The 19,512-nt window shown below is 44.6% G+C and overlaps 2 protein-coding genes and 1 long non-coding RNA gene across 10 annotated transcripts in view; 2 read left to right on the top strand and 1 right to left on the bottom strand.

Moving 5' to 3' along the window:
* The window catches only part of B3GLCT (beta 3-glucosyltransferase), an 81,413-nt gene extending 73,450 nt beyond the window's left edge, over positions 1-7,963 (bottom strand). For 2 of the 7 annotated variants that reach the window (XM_079973863.1, XM_079973867.1), the window contains exon 1: positions 7,236-7,576. Coding sequence is in view for 2 of the 7 variants with exons in the window: in XM_079973861.1 (XP_079829987.1) it covers positions 6,109-6,196 (88 nt within the window). In the remaining 5 variants the exon portion in view is untranslated. Of the gene's footprint in view, positions 1-5,856; positions 5,986-6,108; positions 7,192-7,235; positions 7,577-7,597; positions 7,753-7,815 lie in introns of those variants that run through there. The other 5 variants (XM_079973864.1, XM_079973862.1, XM_079973866.1 and 2 more) reach the window with 5 other exon arrangements.
* HSPH1 (heat shock protein family H (Hsp110) member 1) overlaps positions 7,866-19,512 on the top strand; it is a gene marked incomplete at its 5' end in the record, with an annotated part of 42,108 nt that continues 30,461 nt past the window's right edge. For both annotated transcript variants that reach the window (XM_079973552.1, XM_079973551.1), the window contains 2 exons: positions 7,866-8,030; positions 11,991-12,049. In XM_079973552.1, the coding sequence (XP_079829678.1) occupies positions 7,866-8,030; positions 11,991-12,049 (224 nt within the window). The remainder of the gene's footprint in view (positions 8,031-11,990; positions 12,050-19,512) is intronic.
* On the top strand, positions 13,622-16,427 carry LOC307215202. Its single transcript, XR_013838378.1, has 2 exons — positions 13,622-14,786; positions 15,568-16,427. It is a non-coding gene; the product is annotated as an uncharacterized lncRNA (long non-coding RNA).

The following is a 19,512-nucleotide window of genomic DNA, read 5'->3' as shown; positions in this document are numbered from 1 at the left end:
TTCCCTTTTAAAGCCAACCCAAGCTAGCGGACATCACTACATCATGTGGCAGGAATTCCATAGTTTTTACCATGTACTATGTAAATAAGTATTTTCTTTGGTCTGTCCTGAATCTTCCATCAATCAGCTTCATTGGATGGCCCCGAGTTCTAGCAATATAAGTGAAAGAGTTCTCCTTTTCTACTTCCTGCGTATCATGTATACTGTTTGCTTATTCCTGCTAACATGCCCCCCCCCCTTTACTGTACTTTTTTCTAAACTAAAAAGAACCAAACATTGTAACCTGTACCACTTACCATCTGGCCTGGGGCGGGGCCTGAAGCCTCACAAGGACTGCTTGCTGCTTGCTGCCCGGGAGGACTCCCCTGAGTAAGTGCCTGAGGGCCCTGCTCTTGCCACTTACCACCTGGCCCAGGGCGGGGCCTGACAGGCCTCACTAGGGCAGTTGCTGTTACTGCCGGAGGGGCACAGAGTGTTTTTAAAATGTTTTTAAAAATTTCTTTTGGATTTTTTGTATGTGGGGGGTGGGGGTGGGATGGATGTTTGGTTGGGCTTGGGGAATTTTTTTGATTTTGATGTTTTTGTAATTTTTACAGTTTTTTGTTTGTATTGCTTTATTGGTTTTGTTTAAGGTGTTATTTTGTTCTTAAGGGGAGGGGTCAGGGCTGCCGGGGAGTGGGCCCCAGCCCACAAAATGGCTGGGGCATGTTCCACAGGGGGGGATGCACTGGGACAACCGATCTCAGTGATCACGGGTAGGAGGAGTTACGCTAAGACCAGACCATGTCATTACAGAGGGGGCAGGTTTAGTCGTTGTCTGAGGACTATTCCTGCCTCCGGGTATGGTCCTGACCGGATGGATATTAGAATCAGCAAGGGATACCCACATGACCTGAAGGTGCTGCTGTGCAATGCCAGGTCAATGATTCATAAGACCACTGCCATCCATGACTTGATCATGGATGGAGGACTTGACCTGGCATGTGTAACAGAGACTTGGTTGGATGAAGCAGATGGGCCTGTCCTTGCCGCTGCTTGTCCACCAGGTTTCTCTTACGCACAGCAACCCAGGTCATGTGGGTGGGGAGGGGGGGTTGCAGTGATTTTTAGGAAGTCATTAGTTTGCACCAGGCGTCCTACTGGGAAGACCCAGTTTTCCGAGTGCATGTTCTGGAAGTTGGGCAATAGGGGCAGTACAGGATTCCTTTTGGTGTACCGACCTCCCCGCTGCACCAAGGATTCCCTGCCCGAGCTGCTTCAGGTCGTGGCGGATGTTCTCCTGGAGACACCTAGCTTGGTCGTCCTAGGGGATTATAAGATCCATGCCGACACGACCTTACAAGGGGCCACTCGGCACTTCGTGGAAAGCATGGCCTCCATGGGGCTGTCCCTGAATAAGTCTGGCCCAACCCATAGCCGCGGACATGCCTTGGACCTGGTGTTTACCTCTATGGATGTTGGTGATCTGACACTAAGTAAAAGCGAAACGAAAGAAGTGCTATGGTCAGATCACTTCCTGGTGCAACTGGACTTCTCTGCGACCCATCCCCTTTGCAGGGAGGTGGGACCAATTCGGATGGTCCGCCCCTGCCACTTAATGGATCCAAATGGTTTCCAGAGAGTGGTAGGGGATGCTTTATCCCATGTTGATGGCCTTTCAGCTGATTCCCTGGTGGCCCGCTGGAATGTGGAGTTAACCAGGGCTATTGACTGTTTGGCTCCGAAGCGCCCTCTCCGATTGCATGGAGCCCGGACAGCCCCGTGGTTTTCCACAGATCTGAGGGCAATGAAACAATCGTTGAGACGGCTAGAGCGCCGGTGGCGGATAACTCATTCCGAATCTGACCAGACACAGGTTAGAGCTCAACGTCGAGCCTACCAAGTGGCGATAGCGACGGCGAAGAAGAATTTCTTCACCGCCTCTATTGCATCTGCAGAAAACAGCAGCAGGAGACTTTTTCAGGTGGTTCACAATTTAGCGGAACCACCTGCAACATCGGGGCCCAGTATGGGCCACATGTTCTCCTGCAATGATTTTGCAAAGTTTTTTGCAGATAAAATCGCTCAGATTCGGGAAGAAGTAGATTCCACCGTGGGAGCAGGGCCGGGGCGGGAGAGTGCTAGAGTTTTGTCTAGTCAAGTTGAGTGGGATCAATTCCAATCTGTTACCTCCGAGGATGTGGACAGGCTGCTTGGACGAGTGAAACCAACCACCTGTCTCCTGGATCCTTGCCCATCCTGGCTTATAAAAGCTAGCCGGGAAGGACTGGGCGATGGGCTTCGTGGGGTGGTGAATGCTTCCCTCCGTGAGGGAGCCTTCCCAGACCCGCTGAAAGAGGCGGTTATTAAACCGCTTCTTAAAAAACCATCTTTAGATGCGGCCACAATGGCCAACTATCGCCCAGTCTCAAATCTTCCATTCTTGGGCAAGGTGATTGAGCAAGCGGTTGCTGAACAACTCCAGGCACGCCTGGAAGAAGTGGACCATTTGGATCCCTTCCAGTCGGGATTCAGGCCTCATCATGGGACTGAAACTGCCTTGGTCGCACTGGCTGATGATCTCCGGCGGGCTAGGGACAAAGGTGAGAGCTGTTTCCTAGTTCTGCTGGATCTCTCAGCGGCGTTTGATACCCTCGACCATAACATCCTTCTGGACCGTCTTGAGGGGCTGGGAGCTGGGGGCACTGTCATACAGTGGTTCCGCTCCTTCCTCCTGGGCCGTGTTCAGAAAGTGGTGGTAGGGGATGAGTGTTCAGACCCCTGGGCTCTCACTTGTGGGGTGCCTCAGGGTTCTGTCCTCTCCCCCATGCTTTTCAACATTTACATGCAGCTGCTGGGAGAGATCATCAGGATTTTTGGGCTGGGTGTTCATCAGTATGTGGATGATACCCAGCTCTACCTCTCTTTTAAATCAGAACCAGTGAAGGCGGTGAAGGTCCTGTGTGAGTGTCTGGAGGCGGTTGGAGGATGGATGGCGGCTAACAGATTGAGGTTGAATCCTGACAAGACAGAAGTACTGTTTTGGGGGGACAGGAGGCGGGCAGGTGTGGAGGATTCCCTGGTCCTGAATGGGGTAACTGTGCCCCTGAAGGACCAGGTGTGCAGCCTGGGAGTCATTTTGGACTCACAGCTGTCCATGGTGGCACAGGTCAAATCTGTGTCCAGGGCAGCTGTTTACCAGCTCCATCTGGTACGTAGGCTGAGACCCTATCTGCCTGCGGACTGTCTCGCCAGAGTGGTGCATGCTCTGGTTATCTCCCGCTTGGACTACTGCAATGCACTCTACGTGGGGCTACCTTTGAAGGTGACTCGGAAACTACAACTAATCCAGAATGCGGCAGCTAGACTGGTGACTGGGGGCGGCCGCCGAGACCATATAACACCGGTCTTGAAAGACCTACATTGGCTCCCAGACCTCCCAGTACGTTTCCGAGCACAATTCAAAGTGTTGGTGCTGACCTTTAAAGCCCTAAACGGCCTCATTCCAGTATATCTGAAAGAGCGTCTCCACCCCCATTGTTCTGCCCGGACGCTGAGGTCCAGCGCCGAGGGCCTTCTGGCGGTTCCCTCATTGCGAGAAGCAAAGCTACAGGGAACCAGGCAGAGGGCCTTCTCAGTAGTGGCGCCTGCCCTGTGGAACGCCCTTCCAGCAGATGTCAAAGCGATAAACAACTACCTAACATTCAGAAGACATCTTAAGGCAGCCCTGTTCAGGGAAGTTTTTAACGAGTGATATTTTACTGTATTTTTGGCTTCTATAGAAGCCGCCCAGAGTGGCAGGAGAGGCCCAGCCAGATGGGCGGGGTATAAATAAATAAATAAATAAATAATAATAATAATAATATAACCTTTCCTCATATGGTTGCCCTTTTACAAACCTTTTCCAGCTCTATGGTATCTCATGAGATGACCACAAGTATACACAGTATTCCAAGTGTGGTCTTACCATAGGTTTGTATAATGGCACTAAGATATCAACAGTTTTATTTTCAGCCCTTTCCCCTAGCTAGGAAGTTGCCTTTTTTACAGCTGTCACACACTAGGTCAACACCTTAATTGAGCTCTCCACCGCTAAGATCTCATTCCTGGGCAATCACAGCTGGTTCACACTTTACACTTGTATTCACTGAAACACATTTGCCATATTGCACCCAGTTTGGAGAGATCCTTTGAGATTTCCTATCAATCCCTTTTTTGCTTTAACCACCATAAACAATTTGGTATCATTAGCAAGCTTGACTACCTAACTGCTCACCCCTAACTCTAAATCACTTAGGATAGCAAATTAAAAAACAAAGGTCTCAATCTCTATATCCCTCCATTGGAAGAACTGGCCATTTATTCCTACTCTCTGCTTCCTGTTCTTTAAAGCAGTTACTGATCCATAACTGGTGATTTCCTCATATTCAATGACAGCTAAGCTTACTCAAGTGTCTTTCGTGCGGAACTATCAAAAGCTTTTTGAAAGTCAAAATACACACTGTTGACTGAATCATTTCCATGTATATGCTTTTTGACTCTCAAAGAACTCTAAAAGGTTAGTGAGAGAAGACATCCTTGCAGATGCCATACCAGTTCTGCTTCAGCAAGACCTGTTATACTACATGGTTGGTAATTCTATCTTTAATAACACTTTCTGCCAGTTTTCCCACAACAGACTTGCCCAGATCTTCTTTGGATGCCTTTTTAAAAATTGATGCCACTTCCAGTCCTCTGGCACAAAGGCTAATCCTAGAGACTAATTGTATATTCCACTGTGAATACAGATGCAAAGACTGCTGTGAAGACCTTTTTGCCTTCAACAGCTTCCTTTACTCCGCTTGTCCCTGGTGGTACCTTTCTTGACCTGCAGTCAAGAAAGATGCAATCAGACTGAACTTCTGTTGTGGTGAACAACCCTCAAGCATTCTAGAGACATCTATCTTCCCTTTCCCTTTCCTTTTTACCAATCTCCTCATTTTTGGGAAGTTTCATCTTTTTAAGTCAAATGTGATTGTGTTCCAATTTTCTTACATACATATTGAATTTGATAGCACTGTGGTTACTGTTCCTAATCAGTTCAACAACACATCTTGCCCCAGGTCCTGGGTGACATCCCTCTGGTCAGTTACAGGACCAACTGCTGTAGGGCGTGATCATTAACAGTACTTAGAAAATTTAGCTCTTTGTCATCACTGGAAAACATATGAACCCAGTCTATGTGAAAATAACTGAAGTGACCCATTACTAAAACACATCCTCATTTGGTTGCCTCATTGATTTCATTCTCCATCACCCTGGACCATTTGGTCAGGTAGTAAATTACTCTTAGGGCCTAGTATCATCACCCATAGCAATTCTGAGGAAGAGTCTGCTCCTTTTAGTCAGGCAAGTTGACATGTAGTCAGCATGCCCATCACAAAACTAACTATCTGCACCCCTAATGATTTAATCAGGCACTACCAGGATCACCCAACCTCCAACTTGGAGGACTATCCTTGACACAAGAGGAAAACTACTCATCTCCCAAAATGACATCCATTCTAAATTACTGTTCCCTCTTCCTCAGAGAGATGCTCTCCTTCCTCAAGACTCTCATTCTCCATGGCAGCAAAGGGGTTGCTACCCTGGGAACAGGATGCAACTATGGCATCTACAAGAGTTTCATCCACCAACCTGTCTCTCTCAGCTTCTCCAGTTCTGCTACCTTGGCCTGAAGGGAATGAACTTGTTCCCTAAGGGCCAGGAGTTCATTGCACTGAGTACGCAATCATGACTTCTATCCAATAGGCACATAATTGTGCATGAGACATTCTGTAAAATATACTGGATAGCTCCCACACTGCTCCTGTCATTCTAACTGCATGCTTAACTCACTTGTTATCTTGGCTTGACATTTTGTCACTGAGGCAGAGATGCTGCATCAGCTGGGGCTTCCCTCTTGCTCATGAAGCAGGCTCCTTCGCTAGGCTGTTGTATACGTATAGCCCCAGCTAGCTTCCGCAGCTGAAAATGAAGTATAACTCCCCTTGCTTTAACAGCTCCACTGGCTCCCAATCTATATCTGGGCACAATTCAAAGTGCTAGTTATGACCTATAAAGCCCTATAAGGGTTTCTGCTATACAAACCTGTCCAGGCTCTGAGAACTTCTGAGGAAGCCCTTCTCTCAGTCCCACCATCCTCACAGCACATTCTGTGGGTGTGCAGCCTTCTCATGGGCTGCTCCCAGGCTTTAGCCTCTCTGTCTAGGGAGTTCTAAACTGGCTCTCTCCTTGTTGATCTTCCACTGGCAGGTGAAGACTGTTTTATTCCAACATGCTTTGAGAACTGCTTTTAAGGAAAGGGCTCTCAATAGTGCTGGGCTGTTTTAAATATTTATATTTTAATAGATTTTTTCCACACTGTTTTAATTCCATCACAGTTTAGTTATTTTTTAACTATTATCTTCATATATGTTTTTAGCTAACTATGTTTTATCCGTGTTATTTTAATTTTTGTGGGCCGCCTTAAGTTCTGGTTCTGGGGAAAAGGCAGGATATTAAACAAATAAATGGAAGGTGCAGCCAATTCAATCAGAAGGTCCTCCTTTGAAAAACCAGTTCCAGTGAGGAGGAATTAGAAAGGGGAATTGATGTAGCTCACTGGGAAGCAGTAATTTTTATCAGCGGATCAGTATAATGGTTAAAGGTCCTTCTTTGTGAACACCATCGTCAGCACACACTCCCCATCACTTAACACATATTAATCAGCCACCCTTTTAAATACAAGCAAACTACTCAGTGCACATTTCCTCAGGGGGAATAAAAACAGCCCAGCTGTGTTCTGGCAGACCTTAGACCTTTCAGTGTTTTAAGGAGTGAAGCCTTCATGCACCCTGTCATGCTCAGAAACACAGCTAAAAGGGTGGATTTTTCCCTAGCCCACTGATCTAGGCTAGTGGGTTGAGGGGGGGTCGCAACAGGAGCACTACCACTCCCATGCAAATATATGGCAAAAGGGTGAAGAAATGGGTCCCCAAACACACGGTCGGATTAAAAGTGAGTCCGAACAGGTTGAAAATACCTGCCCTATAATAGCCCACTATTGCTGGCTTTACAGGTGGAATCGGGAACGGCTTGGCTGTTTGCCTTGGACTAAATCTCCCTAACGCAGAAGGTGGCGATCTTATTATGCTCTGTGCCGTCTTATGCCATGAGCTTTCTCGGCAGCGCCCCACACAACCCCCCCCCCCCCAAAAAAAAATAAGGTTCCTGACCTATTGGTAGGAGCTTTCTGTGGATTTAAAACGCCGCTTCCTCCGAGGCAACGGCGGGCTACCTTAGCCCACGAAAGCCGCTTCTGCCACACCAAGCCGTGCCGTCGGTGCCACAAGGCTCTCCCCCCCCCCCCCGGGGTTTGCGGCTGCCCTTCTGAAGATGAGCTGCTCGGGCTCTTTCGCCCGGGGCTCAGCGCCCACCCACCGCCAGCGCCACCTCAGGAAAACAAGCGCTTTCTCAGGGCTGTCTCTGTGCGGCGACGGCAGCGGTTTAAATCTTGAAGGGAGAGGGAAACGGACGGACGGAGCGGCTGCCGCTCGACTACACGCGAAGGGGACGCCCGCCCATCCCACGAACAAACTTCAAGGAAGCGGGGCAGAGAGGCTCCCTCGCGTATCCGGTTCCCCTCACGACGCGGCGGCGGGCAGCCACAGGGCGGCTCGGCGGCGGCGGCGGCGGCGGCTGCTTCTCGACCTCTCTTTCCCCCGCCTGCCCGAGAGGGGAAGCGGCGCCGCGGCGTCTCCTCCCAACCGCCGTCCGCGCGCCACAAAATGTCCCCTCTCCGTCCGCCCCACTCACCCCGGGCGCAGAGCGGGAGCAGGAAAAGGCAGGCGGCTAAAGCGCGGGGCATGGCGAGGAGGAGGAGGAGCAGGAGGCGGCAGCAGCAGCAGCTTCGGCTCCACTCCTGTTCCTCGCGGCGGGGAGCCCGTCCTCTCTTCCCGGGACTTCGCCACTGGCCGCTGTTCCGCCTCTGCTGGCAGGAGCGGAGGCGACTCCGAGCGGCCTCAGAGGAGGTATCGCCGCCCAGCAGAACCGGGCGCCGGGAAGCCTGTGAGGGGAGAGAGAGAGAGGGAGAGAGAGAGGGAAAGAGTTGGAGGCTCAGCGGCGCCATCTCGCGGGCCGAAACGGCCGCCGCTCGCTTCTCCTCCTCAAGATAACCGACGCCAACCGTCTGGAGCTGCGCCTCGGCTCTTCTTCGACGGCTGCTCAGGGGCTTCTTCTTCCTTCACCGGGGCAGCTTGGGCTGTGTGTGTGTGTGGAGACCCGCAGCCCCCACCCCAGGGCGCCCCCTGACCCGCCTCACGACCCGCCTGCTTGGGTGCTCTCAAAACAGGCGCCGGGAAGAGTCACCTCCCTCATCTCCCGGGCACAAGACATGCCCGTTAATGCTCAATGAAGTGAGGCCGAACAGAACCTGACAGGAGAAGGGAATTCAGGGGAAGCTAATTCAGGTGTGGGCTGACTTCTGTCTTGTGCAATCTTAAGGCAGGAGAGAAAAAACAGCCAGCGTCCTCAAGGCCTCCCATTGATTTTTAATGAACATAAACAAAGACTGCATACTCGGGTCTCTGAAAAATATCAAGGCGTAACTCACTTGTGTTAAATGGCGGCTGGACATAATTAAGGGCCTAAGAAGGGCCTTGCTGGCTCAGTTTTAGCATTCATTGCGCCCCAAGAATCCAAGGAAGCCCCAAGCCGTATTTGATCCACTTTAAAATTGGCTTCGCCTCTGGGTATCTCTGCTGAGGATCAAATCCATCATAGACAACCTGGAGCATGAACTCTATGCTGTTCTGTTCCAGCTGTTTTTGTTTGTTTAGATCTGGCAACAAAGACTAGCGCAAATCTTGTGAAATGCAGTGGGGCTTATGACATTTTACCACTTCCTAAGTCAGACTTTCATGCTGAGGGCTTACTAAATCAACAATAAACTAATTACAGCTAGCTGTGCTTAGGTTAGAAGGTACAACCTCTACAAAACTCCAATAAATATTTAGCTACAACCCTTTTAACAAGATAACCTTCACATTATTCATGTCCACACAAATTTTCAACATGCAGCAACTTTTACCAGTTTATGTTTTTCGCTTTCCTTGAGACATACACGCAACCACTTTTCTTATGTAGTAGTTACCTGTCAAACTTCTAGTCAGGGTGCTAAGGTTCCATTCCACGTTAATGGTGCAGCTTGGAAAGGAATTACCAAAAATCATGGTTACCTGGTTCATTTAGGAATGGTTTCCAGAGCAGTATTCCTAGACGAAAAACAAAAAAATGAGTGTTTATTTTGTTGTAAGCATTGACTAAGAAGTCTTTAGAGATGAATTTCTTTTTAATGCATACACACGTGAAATGGTAATCAAAATGCCATTTTAAACTATTGCATACAGACCCAGAAGCTGTGGTTAATCAACATTAATTCATTTAGAAAATAACTTGTTCTGCACACACTTAAAAACTTAAGATATTCTGCTGCAAACACTATACATACTTTCCAAACACACCATCCCATCTAGGAAGAGCGATAAATATAGCAAACATCTTCAGGCTATTCAGTTCTCTAAGGAGAACTATAGAATACATTTTTAAACTTATCACTTAAGGGAAAATAATTCATGGATTTTAAATAGTATTATAGTCTGAGCAAAAGCTCAGAAAATTAAACAGCGAGGATAATAATAAAACCCCCCAGTTAAAAACAGATACTTTAATAACATTTCATGAAGGTTAAAACTGCAACAGACAGATAATGTTGCCCCTTGAAAGCAGCAGCCATAACAATTAGTTGTTGTGGTGGGGATTTAACCTTGTACTTTTTTATGCTGTTAGAACTGCAATCCTATGCACATTTACTTTGAAGTAACTCCCATTGAACTCAGTAGGATGGACTTGTGAGTATACATGCACAGGACTGTGTTTTTTAAAGCCAACTTTCTTTAACACTTTAACACTTTAAATATTTGGTAACAGAAAAAAAATATTATGATATAACAACAACAACAACTTTTATTTATACCCCGCCCTCCCCAGGCAAGACCGGGCTCGGGGCAGCTAACTTCAGGTAAAAACAATTGCTCAAAATACAACTTAAAAACAAGATTAAGTACAACATTAAAATGCAGCCTCATTTCAGTAGAAACTCAAATCAAAAACATTTTGAGGATGAAAATGTCAAATCTTCACCAAGGCCAACTATGCAGACTGGTCCTACGTGGACCAGAAAAAAGCCGGGGAAGTCCCCAAATAGGAGTTCCATTACAGAAGGAAAAAGGAAAGAGGGGGAGGGGATCAAGTTGATTCCAAGACAAAGGCCAGGCAGAACAACTCTGTCTTACAGGCCCTGCGGAAAGAAATCAGACCCTGCAGGGCCCTGGTCTCATGAGACAGAGCATTCCACCAGGCTGGAGCCAGTGTTGAAAAGGCCCTGGCTTTGGTTGAGGCTAATCTGACTTCCTTAGGGCCCAGGACCTCTAGGGTGTTCCTATCTATGGACCTTAAGGTCCTCCACGGGGCATACCGCGGTATGATGATGTGCCAACAATCGCAACAATCCTGCATGAGTGAGATTTGCCATTTGCTTCATGTGGTTTTTTAATGGATCAGGGTCAGCATGCATTCCTCACTTTATTACGTTTCAAGCACTTTTCCTCTTCACAGAAAACAGAATGCCATTAACTGTCAAGCAACAGCTTGTAAACAGAGCAAGCAGGTGTTAAAATATTAATGAAACCCCTATATTAGCAATGCAGTAAAATGGTTAAACAGATTTTATATTGGTAAATACTGTATTAGTGCCTTTTAAGACACATTCTAATGATACACCAGTTTTTACCTTTCAACTGGAAACAAATAATGCAAACCATTAGAAAACAAGCACCATTACAAAGTTACGTAAGAATTTCAAGGCTGCAGTCCTCAAACAGACTTATACAGAAAATATCCTCCTTACCTGATGTATGCTGCACAAAATCCATCTTCTAATTATAACTATATATAGCTGAAGGACATCTGCACTGATTCATTGTGTAATTCAATGTCTTAGAAGTGAAATGAACCAAGGGTTTCCATCAAGAAATTTAACTGTTTTTCAAATGACAAGTTCAATGTACCTGGAGATAACTGTGTAGTCAACAGAAATGAAATATTACCGCCACATAACATGGAAACATTTTATATGGAGGAATATAATCTGTTGACTTTACTTTTCAATAATTTTCAAAACAACACATACCGCTACAACAGATTGTGCTATTTTAATTTTAGCAACCTCAAGACGCCCTGAATGTCAAATCCCTTCCCCAGACTGTCTTGATGTCATGCCAGTCCATTTAAACTATAGCAATTTACCATACTTTCCCCTGTAAGACAGCGTTCTGATTGGAGTGCAAAGACCTACGTTTGGACATGCCCGGTGAGATTGTTTGTTTGTTTATCACTCTTTGAAGGAACTCATGTGTTGCTTGAGAAGTTGGATCTAGGTCTTTTACTTGGGCCTAAATCTCATTGAGCAATGGATGTAATGCACAGTTTCTTAGTCCCGTGTCCCGTTGAGACAGATAAAATTTGCTTCTGAGTAAACATATATAGACTCACAGGGCATGTCTGTTAAATATCCTTTTATAGCACTCATTATAATTTTGAAATCAAGCACATCCAAAAAAATGAATTTATTAGCCCTGAAAGAATAATTCTCACATGATAATTTTCTATGATTGAGATTCTATAGCTTACTTGCTGGACACAGCATTTCTTATGGCAGAGTTGTTCTACGAAGTCATTATTTTTAAAAATGTAGGAATCACAATATTTTTTCTAGCCTTGCTCTGAATTCTGGGAACATTACCTATGTGAAGGATAATAATAACAAACATTTATCTCTCAGCAATAAATGCCTGTCTGACATTGTATAGCTTTATATTATATTGCTGAGATTTCCATTTGTAAATTATTCATGTGTCCTATTTGTAATACAGGTTGCCAGGACAAAGAAAACACGATATAATTTAAATCCTTCGAGGCTACATGGCTACAGGCAAGTATCGTTTTTTAAAAGTTGAAGGTTTTCTTTAAAAAAAGACCAGTTGTTGTTGCTGCTGCTGCTGTTATTAGCCATCACATCTGGGAATGAAGAAGTTGGGGTATAGTTTGTGAATATTTTGATATTTCCCAGTTGAAAAATAATGCCAAGGACAATTTTTTTATTTAAATAAAACACCCGGAAAAGGTGTTCTGTGTCAACAAAAAGCATTTGCTGGTTTTTTGCTCTTTCTCCAATTATCCGAAGATGGCAAAGCAGAAGTTCCCACCATTAGTAACAGACACTGCCAATCTCAGAGCAGAGCAGAGCCAGGAAACACCTCTGCCCAGTACACTAGAGCTGCTGCTGATCACAGTAGACCAAGGGTGGGGAACCTTAGGCCCAAGGGCCAAACATGGCCCTTCCAGGCCTCTCTATCTGGCCCCAGGGCCACACACCCCACCAGCCTTCCTTTGTGCCATTCTTTTGTGTTTTCCCCTGGCTGCAGTGTGCCCTTAAAGTCTGAAATTGTGTCTTCCTTGCCTGGATGGAAGATAGAGAGAGCCTTGTGTGCGAGTGTAAAAACGAGCCCCCGTACAAAGGTAAAATGAGCTCTGCCTACTTTTGCGTCTGCCCTCACCTGCCAGTGGCATGTGGCCCCTGGAAGGCTATGCTGAAGGAATTTGGCTCTTGTGCTGGAAAGCCCCCCCCCCACTGCAGTAGAGAATGCTGAGATACTGTAGATGAACACGTAGGCAGGTTTTTATGTTTTCTATTTGTCCCCTGCTGATTCCAGTTTACATGGGACTTCCTGCCTATACAGTGGTACCTCGGGTTACATACGCTTCAGGTTACATACGCTTCAGGTTACAGACTCCGCTAACCCAGAAATAGTACCTCGGGTTAAGAACTTTGCTTCAGGATGAGAACAGAAATCGTGCTCCGGCAGTGCGGCAGCAGCAGAAGGCCCCATTAGCTAAAGTGGTGCTTCGGGTTAAGAACAGTTTCAGGTTAAGAACGGACCTCCGGAATGAATTAAGTACTTAACCTGAGGTACCACTGTACTGGATTGTTAATTTTTACCAATAAGGTGCAACAACAGATTTCTAAGCAGTTCACGTTTTAATCCTAAAAACTTCGATAACGTGCTTGTATCAGCAATAATGCTCAATACAAATTCAAAATCATTTAAGAGCACATAAAGAAGAAACATGATGTAAGATAAGAATGGATTATCTGAACTCTTTCAAAGGATTCAGCACAGGATTTTTTTTCCACTTTCTTTTGACTCTTCTCCCTGCACACACATCAGGCAGAAATCAATTAGAAGTATGCCTAATTAGCTGGATTTACAACTGAGCAGTAAAATACAATGATACCGAAAGCAGAGCAGGCCAATTTACTTAATTGAATTTCTTTTGTCTATCCTGAATCAAAAAAGCAATAGTTTTCTTTTTTCTTCTAGATTCCACAAACTTTCCTCTGCTATACTTTTAAGGACGAAGTCCTACGATGCCAAAGATACAACCACCACAGGGTTGCCTAGTAAGTTCAGCAGCCCCTTAGACTTATACTAAGGCTTATCACTAAGGCTATCAGTTTATTTGTTTTTTAATTAATAGTACCTGTGGGGTCTGCAACATACAGGGCAAAATATTCATTGGAAGTGCAGCACATAAGAGCGAAGGTTTTGACCCTTTCTGCCCTGCTATGATTCCATTTACAACTGCCACCTGCTACTATTAGCCCAAGGAAAAAATATCTAATTGGTACCAAAAAAGAGACAACATTTTCAGTTTTTAAAAATCCTTTTAATGTATTGCCTGTGGCTGCCAGGTTAGAATGAGTGGGACTCAGTATTCAGCTGTTTGTATACTCTAAGGTTGCTTCCAGCCTAACACGAACTATTTATTGTTCTGTTGTAAGTTACAATGAATTTTCCACACTATCAGGACTCCACACTACTCCACACTAACTTTTCCTATGTTAACATCCTGCTACATTCCATCCACACCAGTCAGCAGTGACATACCTGCCATGGGTGACACCATTTGTATCTCAGCACACATTCACTCTTACCTTTGTTCCATTTTTTTAAATCAATCTTTTAATTATCATTAAAGTGATTACTGTCCTAAATCCTGCAGCAATAACGACACAAAGGTGGAGGCTGCAAAGTCTCCAGCTAAGGAGCCAGATCAAGTTCAGAGCTTGTTGCTGTAGGTCAGGAGACCAGTGTGCCTGAGGCTGTTAGAAGGACCTTGCATACCACCAGGGCTTGAGAAACCAAATGTCCCCCACACTACTCACTGGCACAGAAAGCACACCAGACAGGTGGCTACAGAACATAGGGGGGAACACCTGTCTTCAGGCCAGGGACACTGGGCTTTTAAGATCTCTACAAGGGACAAAGGTTTAAAAAGGCTGGGTGAACTTTTGATCTTCAAGGAAGCAAGCTGTTCACTTGGAGCAATCTGTGGTTCTGCACCTTCAGACCTGCCTTCCCCTGTGTGCATCAGCACCAGACCGGGATCATTGTTTTCACACATACACACACGTTAACACACACACACACATATATATAATAAAGGAGGAGTATAGCAATATAACATAATGTTATTTTTGTATTATAATGTGATACTACAACACTAGTTATTGAAAAAATGTTATTGAGCTTCCAAGTACACTGTGAAGTCTTGTGCAGAGGGCTTTTCAAAACTTACAATGAACATATGGATGTCAGATGTGCACAGTCCCGCCCCATCCCCAAAGCCATATAACACTCAAAAGGGGCTTTGGGGTCTGACATTTTGAGGGATGAATTTGATGGCCCCATTTTCATATTTTTCCAAAATGGAAGAGTCCTATATTACACATGGGACGTGGGTGGCGCTGTGGGTTAAACCACAGAGGCTAGGACTTGCCGATCAGAAGGTCGGCAGTTCAAATCCCTGCGACGGGGTGAGCTCCTGTTGCTCGGTCCCTGCTCCTGCCAACCTAGCAGTTCAAAAGCATGTCAAAGTGCAAGTAGATACAGTAAATAGGTACCGCTCCGGCGGGAAGGTAAACGGTGTTTCCGTGCGCTGCTCTGGTTCACCAGAAGCGGCTTAGTCATGCTGGCCACATGACCCGGAAGCTGTACGCTGGCTCCCTTGGCCAATAAAGTGAGATGAGTGCTGCAACCCCAGAGTCGGCCACGACTGGACCTAATGGTCAGGGGTCCCTTTACCTTTACCTATATTACACATGGATCACATTTCAGAGCTTTAGCCCATCAGAAAATTTCAAAATAATTTTGGTAGGGAAAGGGATTCATAAGGCCCAAGCACCTTTAACTATAGCACTAACCAAAGTTATCTCATGATACATTAGACTTGACAGCCCATCTCTGCCACTTAGCCTCTGGCCTGGTTGGACTTCATGATCCTAGGTCCCCACCTCCAGGTGCTAGGGTACCTATGTCTTCCATTTTACAGGGGAATGTCTAGTCCAAGTCTGGTTCAAAGATAAAGACCTATATGAAAGGAGAGTAGTAGGGGCCTTGAAGCTGCCAACCAACAGTTAGCACCTTGACAGCAGACTGAGCTAGCACATAAGTTACCTGATCACATCCCGCCCCCCATGGTGAGATGTACGGTATTTCTATTTAAATTATACTAATTTCTAAATTTACACCTGGGTACATTTTATGGAACTCTGTGTCCTCTTTTTTTGATGGTGCATTTCCTTATTTGGGGAAGTGAATAAGTGGTAACCCTACAAGTCACTTTCCCCCCTGTTTTAGCTTTCTGCAGAGGCAATCTATTCAGGTCCCATCTTTCTAATGCCAAACTCTTAGAGGCAAGATGCATCAGAATTTTTCAGCGCTTGTGCATGATTGGACTCCATTTATCCCTCTGTTATATGCAGGATGGTTGTAATCCTGCTCTAGCAGCCTGCCCTGGACTTTCTGAGCAGCCATCTGCTACCTTGTGCAAGCATGCATTCATATCATTATGAGACAAACAGCTGAAAATGCCCTTCCTCCTAAAACAACAACTACAGTAAGCACTTTCAGATTAGAAACAATAAATATTGATTTGATATTCATATGCCCCCCGGGAAATGGATATAGCAAGTCTACACTCCCTTCTCCCCCTCACCAAGATACACTCTGGACATGAAATACCACTATGTTGCTTGCTGCAGCAATCAAGCTCTCATGCTTCAAACACCTTCCATACTCAGCTCTGCCTACAAGAGATAAAGGTAAAATATTACCTTTTGAATAGGAAGGTCCTTCTGCAAGCACGGCAGTCTGATTGATCCTACAGGCAAGGGCAAGAGCATATATTATGGGTACTGAAAATGCAGTGGTGTTTAAATTGTTTAAGCATTGCATACAGCAGTTGTAATAAAAAGGCAATGCAGGTGTGGGGCACATTGTTTTCGGTGATTTAAAATGTATTCAATTGGAAATGGATGCTATAATCATGGTTATGGTCTGGAAAACTTCAGTACAGCTGCTATTTGGAAGAAATACACTAAAGAGCAAACTAAACTAAATACACTAAAAATAGTTCTCATGTTTGCCACAGGGCACTGATAATATTTTCTAGCAATATCACAGAAACGCATATTGCCAGGCATGGAAATCTGAATCTTGGTGGCTCATAATGCTGGCCATGGTTGGGGCAGTAATGCTTCTGTATACCAGTTGCTGGAAACCAGGGTTTCCCACAAACATCTATGTGACCAATGTGAGAACAAGGTGCTGGACTAGATGGTCCACTGGCCTGATCCAGCAGGCTCTTTGTATGATCTTCTGAAGTGTCCAGAAAATTCTTCTCCGGCTGAGATTTAAAACTGAGCTGGAGAAATCAAGTCTTTCGTCCCACCCACTTTCCTTCTGCATTCATTGCCACTCCAGCAGTGTGGTGGGATGGAGACCCTTTCCTCACCCACAGCCTGCAAGGTGTCTGGCACACTGCTGCAGTTGAAAGCCAGATATCAGAAGCCCTGAACCATCTAGTTTCCCAGCACTGCTGCGCAACTTCTCCACCCTGCCATGGCTGACATTAAAGCAGCAAAGCAAATAAGGAGGTGGATGGGAGTGAGAGTTTGGAGGAAGGGGAGAGGGCAGGCAGATAGGTGGGTGAGGGGGAGGAGGTTACTGAAGGATCAGACCCTGTTGTACTCCTAGGGACCTTTGGGGTGGAACAGGACGTAGAATTGGCATAAACCAAGCTATTTTCAGTGTTTTGGTTTTAGAACACACCAAGCTGTTTTCTGAGTTTGTGGGGAAATAGTTTTCAGAGCTTGACCAGAGCAGTTCACTGCTTCACTAATATTTTTGAAGAGTTCCAAACATGCAGGAATTACTTGACAAGTTAACGACTCTTCCAGATATTAATTTTCTGCATATCTTCAGATGTTACAGATTTATTTATAGAATTGCAGGAAACCATAGACTTACATACAAACACTGCCTTATAAATGTAGCTGTGCAGTTTAGTCGGCATGCTTCGTGATTATGGCTGTCTATACATAATATCTAGGTAGTTTCATGAAAAAGCTTGAGCCATGTTGAGGAGATACATGCTTTTGTGTTACTGCATTGGCAGAAGTCTCACACTGTTCCATTGTTTTTGTTTACCCCAACAAACTTTATCAAGTTATCTGTTTGGGAATGAGTGTGTGAATACAAGATTTGCTCCCCCCCACCCCTGTTTGCACTGCATTCAACTTAAGAAAATAGAATAGTGAGTGAATGCAGATACTATTTCCAGGACCACAAAAGGTCAAAAGTGAAATGAAAGATTACCAAGGATATTAGTGTGGACCTAGGCTGGATCTAGACACGAAGAAGCGTTTCAGTTAAATGCGTTGCAAACTTTGTATGAGAAACTAGGTTAGCAAAAACAGAACTCCACAGCGCAATCTGGTGTCACAGTGTTAGAATGCAAAAAGAACACACATAAAGTGCATTTTCTTTGCCAATGTAGCTGAGTCTATAGCAATTCCAAAAGCAGGAAACACATGCATATGAGAAAAGCAAAAAGAGTAGCGTACCAAGACTGAGGACAAGAGTGAAGTGCAATGCAATTCTGAGTGAAGTGCAATTCTGGCATTGATGTGACCTAAAAACTTTCCAAAGAAAGCATGTGTGTGTGTGATCATCATCATCATCATCATCATCATCATCATATAGCAGTAAGCATTCTCCAAAGGCCCTTCTGTAGGCTCCTCTGACAAATGAGATACAGTAGGTGGCCCCTGCGGTGAGCCTTTTCAGTGGTGGCACTTCTACTGTGGAATATCCTCACTAAAGAGGGCACTTACTTTGTAGTTTATTTATTGCTCTGTGAATGTCATTTTATTTCCCCAGGATTTTCAGTTTTAAAAATACATATTAGTGCTGTTTAGACATTTATCGGTACTGTCTGTTTTATTCTCGTGTTTTAACTACTTCAATATGGTGTATTTGTATATTTCATGGGTTTTGTTTTCATTTTTTTAATTTTACACAGTCCAGAGTGTATTGTTAATGAGTGAAATAAAAAATGTAGTGAATAAATAAATAAATAAATAGAAGAATGTGATCTTAAAAGAACAAAAAAAATGGATACTACTGTATGTCAGCATTACTGTCTCTCTGCCATTGGATAAACTGCTTAGCGGGGGTCAAAAAATAAAAGGGTGCATTACTCATGTTTCCTTATAGCCATATCCAGTCTTTCTATCCCAGATGTTGGTGTGCTTGATATGGCTAGCAAGAAAACAAAGGCACTCTGCACATGCTCAAAGTCATTATCATTCCTTTCTCCAGGACTGCAAACAAATTCTACAGCTGAGCACTAAAGAAGGATTACTGCCCATCCAAGCAATGGAATATGATTTCCTAAAAATCATAATAGGGACAAGCTTGTTCTGCCTATAAAAGTGAAGAACACCAGTGTTTTCCATGTGGTTAGAGCTCCCCCTAGTATTCTGATTATGTTTAAAAGAGTTTTTCCCTGATTTGATGCTGTTATTAGACACCAACAACCTTTGTTTTTCCCCCAAACAAAAATAATGAAATAGTAACATAGTAAAATAAATATCAAAATAGAGCCCTTCTAAACATTCATTAAGGTTTTTTTTCCAGATAGTCACCAACACTCAGTCATTACAACTTTCAATCACTAATGTTTGCATTTTGCAAAGAAATTTTTCTGAAATAATGTTCTGTTGTTTTTATCTAGTATTTTTCAGAAAAAGCACATTTGAAATTGTAACACATACTACGTGTTGTCCTGCTAATTGAAGTGGTCTAAAAATGTTCTCTTCCATGTAAAAAAAGAAGCGAACAAGTTTACAAAATGTCAACCTAATTAAAAAACCACTTAAGTAAGAGACTCCAGTTGGACTGGAGTCAAAACATATTTTGTGAAAGTATATTACTGAAATCAATAAGCTGAGTGTGAAATAGCATAATAGTTTTATAGTCGAATAAGTTA

This window comes from Podarcis cretensis, assembly GCF_951804945.1.
Source record: "Podarcis cretensis genome assembly, chromosome: 4".
Classification (NCBI taxonomy): Eukaryota; Metazoa; Chordata; class Lepidosauria; order Squamata; family Lacertidae; genus Podarcis; species Podarcis cretensis.
This window is presented reverse-complemented; position numbering and strand designations above follow the sequence as displayed.